At 42.8% G+C, this 10,662-nt stretch overlaps 1 protein-coding gene and 1 long non-coding RNA gene across 5 annotated transcripts; one reads left to right on the forward strand and one right to left on the reverse strand.

The window, feature by feature from the left end:
* The first annotated feature begins 351 nt into the window (after window positions 1-351).
* LOC119363092 (galactose mutarotase-like) lies at window positions 352-3,837 on the forward strand. The gene is made up of 5 exons (XM_037628394.1): window positions 352-716; window positions 825-874; window positions 2,216-2,342; window positions 2,774-2,878; window positions 2,958-3,837. The coding sequence occupies exons 1-5, from the start codon at window positions 611-613 to the stop codon at window positions 3,575-3,577; spliced, it is 1,008 nt and encodes a 335-aa protein (XP_037484291.1). The 5' UTR covers window positions 352-610; the 3' UTR covers window positions 3,578-3,837.
* A 34-nt stretch (window positions 3,838-3,871) lies between these two features.
* Window positions 3,872-6,662, reverse strand: LOC119363093. 4 transcript variants are annotated; one of them, XR_005173757.1, is made up of 4 exons: window positions 6,006-6,662; window positions 5,797-5,847; window positions 4,812-5,567; window positions 3,872-4,718 (listed from the first exon to the last, which is right to left on the reverse strand). It is a non-coding gene; the product is annotated as an uncharacterized LOC119363093 (long non-coding RNA). The 4 variants fall into 4 exon arrangements; XR_005173756.1 differs by having other exon boundaries at window positions 3,873-4,530; window positions 4,651-5,567; XR_005173755.1 differs by having other exon boundaries at window positions 3,873-4,534; window positions 4,651-5,567.
* Between the last annotated feature and the right edge of the window lie 4,000 nt (window positions 6,663-10,662).

The following is a 10,662-nucleotide window of genomic DNA, read 5'->3' on the forward strand; positions in this document are numbered from 1 at the left end:
AAGTGGCACGATAGAGAGAGTACGGTGCGATTGTGCACGCGCTAAAAAGCACAAACTTGCGGTGCGGCGCTTATATAGCGCGGCCGTTGGAGATGCTCTGACGCTGCTCACACGGGAGAAATCATACGGCTATTCAGCGCTCCATCGAGTGATCGACGAGACGATCGATCTTTTTCAATTATCATCCGATCGACGCGTATCACGGCCATTAGTTTACCGTATCACCGCCACTAATTAACGAAGGGGGTGGTTGGCAACAATATATTTGCCGGGCCGACGGAGCGTGGAACTGCGTGCCTTGTTGAGAACTTGAGATAGATGGATCAGATAAGCCGATGAAAAAAGGAGGTGGGTTCGAATAGATAGACACACGGTGCGAACTGTCCTCTGTGAACACTTCCGAGGCGGTTTATCTAGCGAAGCTTAGGGGCTGTTTGGTTCAGAAGTCCTAGGATTTTTTCTAATCTCAGGGACTAATAAAAAAGACTCTTCGGTATAGTCTTTTTCTAATCCCTGTAGAAAAAGTCCCTTCTGTTTGGTTTCTAGGGACTTTTTCTAGTCTCTGGGACTAAAAAGTGCCCGAACCAAACACCCCAAGCAGGCAGCAGCAATGGCGGCCGAGCCCGAGATCTGCGTGCTCTCCAATGGCAGGATCACGGCGAACATCGCCAGCTGGGGCGCCACTATCACCTCCCTCCTCGTCCCCGACGCGCAAGGTTTCGTCAAAGACTTCTTCGAGCAAAAATCTTTTCTCCAGATTCCTTTGGTTTTGGTGATTCTTGAATCTGAACTCCTCCCTCTGCGAATTGGTGCTCTGTAAGCAGGGGATCTCGCGGATGTCGTTCTTGGGTTCGACACACTGGAGCCGTACTTGGTAATAACCGATCTACAATCCCATCTCTGTCTGTATAGATTGTGCTGTGCCTTGACTTTGGGATTGAACTAACTGGAGGTGGTGTGGCAATGCTGCTGTGCTAATCGCTGAGATTAAGAGTGTGAATTCTACTCTGGGTTGATTTTTTGGGCTGGATTCTGCGGCAAATTGATGTGCGGTTTATGTGTTATCTACTTAGTAGTAGCTCAGTTTTTGTTGAATTAGTCGGCTATATCTTACTTTCTTTGTAACTGCCGGTTGTAATTCTTCATTAGATAGAAAGTTTGAAACAACTTCATCTTGTATATTATTAGCAGAAAGTACCACCATATCATGCTGATCATAAGTAGATGGCTCTTTGCTGCCGATATAGCAAATTATTGAACAAGGGTGATGTTTCAGTGGCTATGGCTACATCTTGTTAGTAAATATGGCTTCGAGCTGAATTCCTCTTGAGAAAGGGATGTTTATAAAGTTTTGTCCAGTTTCAGGCCTTATGACAAGGAAAACTGTCAAAAACCAACGTTTCATTCAGTTTATGTCACTGAAAATTTCTATAGTATTTCATACTAACTTCCATTAACATCATGCAACTCCTTTGTTGCTCTTTGTAACAGAACTTTCTGATTCATTTTAATGAAAATGACACACAGTAGGGACTTTCCCTACTGTTTTATGGTCAATTTTTTTTCTTTAGTTTGTCTATGAATACTTCTAAACCAGATGCAAGTATAAACTATCCTGATATAAATATTAGTGATTTGATGCGGGACACATGTGAATCAGTGTTGTCCTGATACCTAGAATCGATGGTTCCTCAAATAGAAGATGCTTGATTTGTCATCAGGTCTCAGATATAAGTTCTTCTATTTGAAAATACTGTAGGTTGTGCACTTCCGTTAATGCAATTTGTCTTGGCAAGTCACTTTATAACTCTCTTTTCTGGGTTTTTTTGTAACTTGTACATAACCATGTAAATATTATTTTAATAAAAAATACAGTAGGATCCTTTCCTGCTGCTTTCATGTAAAAAAGAATTCCTATTGTTTTCAGACCTACCACCAACCAACCAAGCTATATAAAGTTCGTAAGTTTTTGAAAGTTCTTGACTTCTTGTGGAACTCCTTTAATGGAAGAGGCCGTAAACCTTGATGCTAATCATTCACACACCAAAGCCCAATAATAATTACTTATTTCAGATATCTACCAACCAACTGCATATGAAATTTCTTAAGTATCAAGAATGTATCTAGTTATATTAAATTTCCATTTAACTTGTTTCGAAGGGTTGCCTGTGGTTGTTAACATAGACCTGCTGTTTCTTCTATTCTGTTTTTGTAGAAAGGCATGGCGCCTTATTTTGGTTGCATAGTTGGCCGAGTTGCAAATAGGATCAAGAACAGGAAGTTTGATCTGAACGGAGTTGAGTATTCATTGCCTATCAACAATGTGCCGAACAGCCTTCATGGTATGGTTTCATAAATTCATGCGGTTAGTTTTGGCAAGGTATACACTTTGTTTTAGGTAGATCTGACAATGTGGCTATATGTCTCTGAGGCTTCTTTAGACTAGTCGGTTGCTATGGAACACTGTAAAATAATAAGTAATTTTATTGGTGATTTGAATAATTATCATGTGATATTATCACAAGTTCACTACTGAGTAGCCAGTACACCACAGACCAAGATGTCTTAAGCAGATTGCAATACATGTACACTCAGTACCCTAGTACTATTTTTTAGGCCTCGGAGAACCAAGCGTACTATAAAATTGACATGTCAGGAAATGAAAGCTACAAATTTTGTTCTCTACCTGTAACTCGTTGTATTACAATTGGTTATGTTCATGTGACTCAACTGCGAAAAATAATTTGTTTTGTTGCTGAATTGTAAATTTCAGGTGGATTGAAGGGGTTTGACAAGGTTGTGTGGGATGTTGTAGAGCGTAAAGATGGCGAGTACCCATCAATAACCTTTCAATATGAGAGCAAAGATGGCGAAGAAGGTAATGTGACCAACAACTTTGTTTATACTGCTGAATCCCATGGTTATGTCTGCCTATTCAAGCATGAATTGTTTCACAGGTTACCCTGGCGATGTAACCGTCAGAGCGATGTATTCTCTTCCGGAGGCTACCACTCTAAGACTTGACATGGAAGCTATACCAGCTAACAAAGCCACTCCAATCAGCTTGGCACAGCATACTTACTGGAACCTTGCAGGCCACAACTCTGGCAGCATCTTGGATCATTCGATCCAGATCTGGGCAAAGCACATCACTCCAGTCAATGAAAACACGATTCCTACCGGAGAAATAATGCCCGTCCAGGACACACCTTTTGATTTCACCACGGAGCACAAGATTGGAGACCGCATCAGCGATGTTCCTGGAGGGTATGACCATAACTATGTGTTGGACTCGGCCAATGAGAAGAATGGCTTGAAGCACGCAGCCAAGCTAAAGGACCCATCGAGCTCACGAACTCTGGACCTCTGGACCGATGCGCCTGGCATGCAGCTCTATACTGCAAACTATGTGAATGGCATCACGGGCAAAGGTGGAGCTGTTTACGGGAAGCATGCCGGAGTATGCTTGGAAACCCAGGGGTTCCCCAATGCCATCAACCAGCCCAATTTCCCGTCTGTGGTGGTGCAGCCTGGTGCGAAGTATAAGCACACCATGTTGTTTGAGTTCTCGGCATGATTAGAGATGCTGCCGGCAGCTTAAATGGCTGCAACTGCAATAGTTATAGAGTGGAATAAAACGACCAGAAGAAAAAAGTCAAGTTGTAGTACCAAACAAAAATAAAAAAGGTGTAGTGGCCAGAACTGAGTGACATTATCTCATTCAGAAAATCATGTTCAAGGGTGTCTTATATTTTGGTTGTGTATACTGTGACTGAGAAGAATTGTTCACATGCTTGCCAAAATATTGAAGGTCGTTTGCTTGATTTGCATGCTGAAGTGATTCTCTTGACATTTTACACGAAACGATCGGAGAGCTTACAAAGCTATTTAACTATGCAGCAAATAAATCTCAAAAGATTCCATTGACTTCAATGAACAATCTAATCATAAAGTGACAATTCATCATGTCCCAACAAACACACCACAGATTACATCGAATTGATCCCGGTAATGTGAGACGGCTCATGAGAACATGGTGTTGAAGATCCAAAAAGAGAGAGAGCCATCTAGCTACTACTATGGACTCGTAGGTCCTAATGAAATTACTCACATATCATCATGGAGGCAGCAAGGTTGATGAGCCATTTAGCTACTACTATGGACCCCTAGGTCATAATGGAACTAGATGATACCCCGCGCGTTGCTGCGGGAATCGGTTGCAATCTATTTCACGTTGTTGCAGTAAATTATTGCTTTGATTCGCTTACAATGAAAATAATGCATTGCTGATATAGTAGCAAAATGGATAGTTCATTGTTGTAGAAAGCAGCAGCCAGAGGGAATCATAATGTGCAAAATGAGTATGCCACTGTTGCTTATTCTCACACATCGGTTTGCTACTGCAAGTACAAATATGATCTCAGAAAGAGCTACTACACTAATATTCCATAGTGAAAGCCATCAGATGATGGAACAAATTTGTGTTGGTGTCAATCCAGTCCTTTGAGATCATATTTAGCAAATGCATCACTACCTAGACATAAAAAATATAGAAAACACCATAATAATAAATAATGTAAAATATGGACTATATTCAAATTCCATTAACATCCTACAGATTTGGTTAATTGGAAGATATATATTACCCACCTCATTAAAAGTGTAGTAGTCTACTGTCTGTTAGTGATGCCTGTCTACGAACAACCCAATATCACCACCTATTCATATTCATATGGTCAAATAAAAGGAAATCAATGCTATGGTCCAGCCCCATACGACATAAAAATGTTACACAAATGTGGAGAACATACATGGAAAATTTATTTGCCTCCATATGTAGTCCTGCAAATCACATGAGAAGACTGTAATTTTACATAAATCTATTTATATGAATCTACATCAAACCTGACTGAGAAAAGGAGATGGCAAATCAAGATCAGCAAGATGACCAGCTGTACACCAACATAGGCAAACATTTAACTCAATAATCACCAAACAGATTATCCCAATTTGCCATGCCAAAACGTACAGCTTCATAAGAAAAGAGAGGCAGGCAATAGTCTACTTTTCAGATAAGTTTCTTCGTTCCGTACGATAAAGCATACCATGTACCAGACTCAAAGTTTCTTTCAGTATCAAAATATCAGGGCCAAGCTGATTTGTTATGAGTACATTCTGTTGATCATGTGCTAGGACAGATAGTGACATGCGCAACCTGTAAAAGTGGTTGAGGAGATTATCGGTGGTCAAATTATATCTGGTCTAGATAACAAAATTGTGCACAAAGAAAAGGAGCTGCGAACTGCTTGGATTTTGACACTGATAGCTTCCTTCAATTCAATCGCCCTGTGCATTGCAACGGATATTTGTACTAAGAGATCAGTTGAGAGTAAAGTTAAGATAAAAGGTTTCTTCTGAGATCGTAAATGCGACAAATAACATAAACTGGGTATGAATTAGCCTGCCCAGAATGAAGAAAAAATATTATTCATAAGGTAAGAATATCATTTATCAATACTACCTGCAAAGCTTAGCATGTGAAACAAACTTTACTTCCAAAGTTCAACCTGTATAAGTAACAGTTCCGTCAGTTTAGGATGCAGGGCTGGAAAAATAATGTAAATAGTGGTATTAAAATAAGAGTTATTGAATTTTTTTTATCGTATAAGAGTTATTGAATTGAAGGTATTAATGTAGGCTCTTTTATTTGCGATGAATTCAAGGCATAATGGAAATTGGAAAATCAAAGAACAAAAAGGATCATGAACATGAAAATTAGATCTTCAACATGGATACCTGGTGTGTCGAGAGAAATATCATGGTTGTATGTTAAACCGAGAAAAAAAACTGCAGAGTAGAAGAGGAAGGAAGGCGTCAGACATGCGCATTGTGATGGGCGATTTTTAAGCTAGATGAGGGTGCGCACTTAAGAAATTAACTAAAATTGCCGAGGAGTAACTGCAGGGACAATAATTGCAGCGAATAAAATAGTAAGTTTCAGCGACCTGCTCCTTCCAATTCGGGGCCGCGACGGGGATGGCTTGCAGACCATGGTGGCGGCGGGAGACGCCGGCGTCCTGCTCATTCCTGAGGGCATCCTGCTGGATTCCGCACTAATTGGGGTCGCGATGGGGACACCACCGCGTCCAGAGCGTCCGATGTCGCGCCGCAAGGAGGACTCGGAGCCGAGGAACGGCATGAGGGAGCGGCTTTGACGACCGGCGTGGGGAGGCCGGCGGCAGGAAGAGGAGCCAGAGCACAACAACATCGCACCTGAAGGAGATGAGTCACGGTGGGGTTTTCAGTTTGGCTTGATGAAGGTGTACATGTAGAGGGATTTGGGTTTGCCTAGAAAGCGTTCGCGGCAGCGGCGCGGCGGCGGCGGCGAGGGCTCCAATTTGTCCCGCCCAGCACATGTTCACGGCGGCAAGGGCTTCAACTCGCGTTGACTCGCTGGGAGCGAAATCAACGAATTTGGAGAAACAGTGCAGACACCCGATTGTTGTTGTGATGATGTGAATGGAGAAGATGGCGGAGGGAGAATCAGATCCCTCTACGGCTGATGAAGGTGGATGATTTTGCCCCCATCTATTTAATGTGCGTTTCTAGTGGGGAAGTCGAGAGTCACGGAGAGAAACGGGGAAGATGAGCAAACCAGGTAATTAAAGCAATACGTGCTGGGCTGTGTTTTGTTGGTAGATGCATGGACCGGCTGTTCATTTCTGCTTGCGCATGCTGTCAAGGAAGCAGCTGACGTGGCATGTATGCTGAGTTGGAGTAGCTGCATGTTAAGAGAATAGGAAAGAGTGGGGAGCAACTTCTTAAGAATGATAGATTACTCACATATCGTCATGGAGGCAGCAAGGTTGATGAAGATGGCTCCGACAATGGCTTCCCTCTCCGGCAGGCGGTAGGGCTCCGGAACAGGCCTCCGGATGAGATCTTCATGGAAAAGTGGCTTCTGGCGGCGATAACATTCTTCTAAAAATATGGCAAAGGGTTTCGGTATTTATAGGCAATTATGGCGATGGATTCGGGTCAAGGCAGTGCAGGGAGGCCCACACGGGCAGGTGGCGCGACCACCCCTGGCCATGCGGGGTGGCCGTGTGGGCTCATGGCTTGGCCTCTCGATCTCTCCCGAAGCTTTTGGTGTTTCGTGTTGCCCCAAAAAAATCTTATTAAAGTGGCAAGTGATTTTGACCTCCGTAGATATTGATTTCTTGCGAAACCAAAAATAAGCAGAAAACAAGAACCAACACTGGGCGCTAAATCAATAAGTTAGTCTAGAAAAATATTTTAAATTGCTATAAAATGGTAATATAATAGCAATGAAACAATCAAAAATTGTAGATACATTTGAGAAGTATCAGTAGATGAGGGTGTATGTGATAAAGTAACACAACAATGTTTTAATAAGGTTAAGTCGCCTCGTCGAAGCACGACCTACATCCTATGAGGAGAGTCATCAAGAGTGGTGCTCGGCGCACGCCACACGTGGGGTGTTGCCGCTTCCTAAGTACCATGACTCCCGACTAGTCTGAGCCTTACTAGATCCCTCGGAATCGAGTTCCCAACCTCCTGTTGAGTCTTTGTTCTAGGGAGGGGGGAGAGTGACTTCTACCCTTGAGTTTATTCAAGCGGGAATGGATTATTTAGATGCCAATGTGGGGTCTTATATAGCCTAGGTGACCTTTTTGAATGACCAAGGCTACCCTTGAGCAGAGGAAGTGGAATGTTAGAACTATGTAATTTTTCGTCCTTTTGCCCATATCCCTCTAGTTGGGATAGGAGGTGGATTATAGCCCACTTATTATATGTCTTTGTCATTTGGTCAGATATGCAACTTGTTGGTCGGATATGCTTGATACGTCCATTTTGCATCATGCTTCTATATTGATATTTATTGCATTATAGGCTGTTATTACACATTATATCACAATACTTATGCATTTTCTCTCTTATTTTATAAGGTTTACATGAAGAGGGAGAATGCCGGCAGCTGGAATTCTGGACTGGAAAAGGAGCAAATATTAGAGACCTATTCTGCACAACTCCAAAAGTCCTGAAACTTCACGGAGAATTATTTTGGGATATATAAAAAATATTGGACGAAGAAAACACCAGAGGGGGCCACCTGCCATCCACAAGGGCGGAGGGCGCGCCCCCCTACCTTGTGGGTCACCTGGCAGGCCACCGATGCCCATCTTCTGCTACATGGTGTGTTTTGACCTGGAAAAAATCAGAAGGAAGCCTTTGGAACGAATCGCCGCCGTCTCGAGGCGGGACCTGGGCAGAACCAATCTAGGGCTCCGGCGGAGCTGTTCTGCCGAGGAAACTTTCCCCTGGGAGGGGGAAATCGAAGCCATTGTCATCACCAATGATCCTCTCATCGAGAGGGGATCAATCTCCATCAACATCTTCACCGGCACCATCTCATCTCAAACCCTAGTTCATCTCTTGTATCTGATCTTTGTCTCAAAACCTCAGATTGGTACTTGTGGGTTGCTAGTAGTGTTGATTACTCCTTGTAGTTGATGCTAGTTGGTTTATTCGGTGGAAGATCATATGTTCAGATCCTTAATGATAATTAATACTCCTCTGATTATGATCATGCACATGCTTTGTGAGTAGTTACGTTTGTTCCTGAGGACATAGGAGAAGTCTTGTTATAAGTAATTGTAGCGACCCGACCTCAGATGGTCAAGTCTCTGTGCTCAGGTGTCATCCCTGGATCAGTAATGCTGACACCACACAGTACTTCGAAGGATTTATAACAGAGTAGCAATCACACACTTATTACATCGAATGTCTCAAAAGAGAACTTATTACAATAATATGGCTTAAGGTCATCTAATGCGATAACAGCGGAAGGCTTGGAAGATAAAGTGAGTCCATCAACTCCAACGGCATAGCTGAGCTGCACGGCAACGACCTACGAACCTTACTCCTCGTCCGAAAAGTCTGCAACATAATACGTTGCAGCCCGAGAACGGGTCAGCACATGGAATATGCTGGCAATGTAACACAAAAGAGCAATAACAGAATAATGCTACCACTACATGCATATTTGGCTGGTGGAAAGCTCTATGGTTACAGTTTTGCAAAAAGCCAATTTTTCCCTACTTCAAAGTAATCAGTTTTAATTTAACTATCATGGTAGTTGAAACATCATTTGAGAAGGTAACCCCAACTCAATGATCCCAATTAAAAGTACTTAACAACCCAGCAAGATTAATTAAGAGTGTTGAGATACATGCGAATACTCAGGTACTAGATACTCAGAATTGTCCATAACCGGGGACACGGCTAACCATGATTAGATTGTACACTCTGCAGAGGTTTGCGCACTTTTCCCCGCAAAACTCGATCGCCTCCGTTGATTCTCGCACTACATGGTGTTTGAGAGACGAATGACCGAGACACAGTCTTTCAGAAGCATTAACTCTCTACTCCGGGCAGACCATACCAAACCTACAAACCCACTACCTGCTGATCCACCTCTTCAAGGGCTTCACGCAACTTACTCAACTATGCTAGAGCCCATAATAGCTTGCGGCTGCACACGGAAGTTTCTAGCATGAATAGACTCAGTTCCCTTTGAGCCTGGGTGGCGGTCCATAGGAGAATCACACGGTAACCCCGGGATTTCCAAAAATAAAACAGGCAATCACTGGATACCCCAGGTGCCTCAATCCACCCAGATGTGTATTAAAGTTGCCACCTTAAGTAAACCATTAATTAACAATCTCACATCTGTCATGGATATCACTCAAACCCAATCCATGTCTACGAGCATAGCATGGCAATATAAGCATAACGTAGAAGTAACTCCCAAGGGTTTGATAATAAACAGGGCAATAGGTTCTACCTCATCAACTACTTCCCAATACCCACATGTTAAAGGCATCCTAGTCATGCAATGTTTGAGGATTGAAACTAATGCATAAAAACTGGGTATGAAAAGAGTATGATCAATGTGTTACTTGCCTTGCTGACGATCCGTGAATCCTAGAGACTCGTAGTAACACGCTTCGCACTCCGGGAATTCTATCGCAAGCAAACAATAACATACATAAGCAACAATCAAAGATGCACAAGTAGAACTCCAAATAAAAGAGTTTGACTGGAGAGTTCAACTTAAGAACTCCGGTTTGCAAAAAGAATCAAATCAAACGAAGCAACGTAACTCAAACGACAGAAGAAACAACTTCGTTTTACTAATCTGGATCTAAGCCAAATTTTACAGAAGAAAAATCTTGTTTGAGTTGATTATTCGGAAAGAGGGTTTCGAGATGAAACTCCAGGCGCTTGAATCGCCTGATTCCGATAAACGAGCGAAAAGATAAACATGTTTGAATATCGGATCAGAAATCGCGATCAGAATAACCGCGGAATAAATTTGTTAAAAAGAAAAACGACGAGCGGCTAAACGAACGAGCGTTCGTTAGCAGAAACTAAACGGTGAACACGTTCGTTGAAACGAACGGTCGAACGAACGTTCGCTAAGTAAATAAACCGAAGAAAATAAACCGATCTATAAAAAACGAACTAGGGTTTTAAAAAAAACGAAGGGTTTCTAAAAAAACCGGCGGCGGGGTCGGGTACCTCCGGCGAGGCGCGTCCGGCGGGGCGGGCGGCTCCGGCGGGTTCGGCAAGGGCGGC

Source organism: Triticum dicoccoides, chromosome 2B, assembly GCF_002162155.2.
Source record: "Triticum dicoccoides isolate Atlit2015 ecotype Zavitan chromosome 2B, WEW_v2.0, whole genome shotgun sequence".
NCBI classification, from domain to species: Eukaryota; Viridiplantae; Streptophyta; class Magnoliopsida; order Poales; family Poaceae; genus Triticum; species Triticum dicoccoides.

Coding starts and splice junctions, on each gene's coding strand:
- LOC119363092 (XM_037628394.1), top strand. CDS start 611: ATGGCGGCCGAGCCCGAGATCTGCGTGCTCTCCAATGGCAGGATCACG. Junction 2,343..2,773: donor TGTGCCGAACAGCCTTCATG/GTATGGTTTCAT, acceptor TGTAAATTTCAG/GTGGATTGAAGGGGTTTGAC. Junction 2,879..2,957: donor GAGCAAAGATGGCGAAGAAG/GTAATGTGACCA, acceptor ATTGTTTCACAG/GTTACCCTGGCGATGTAACC.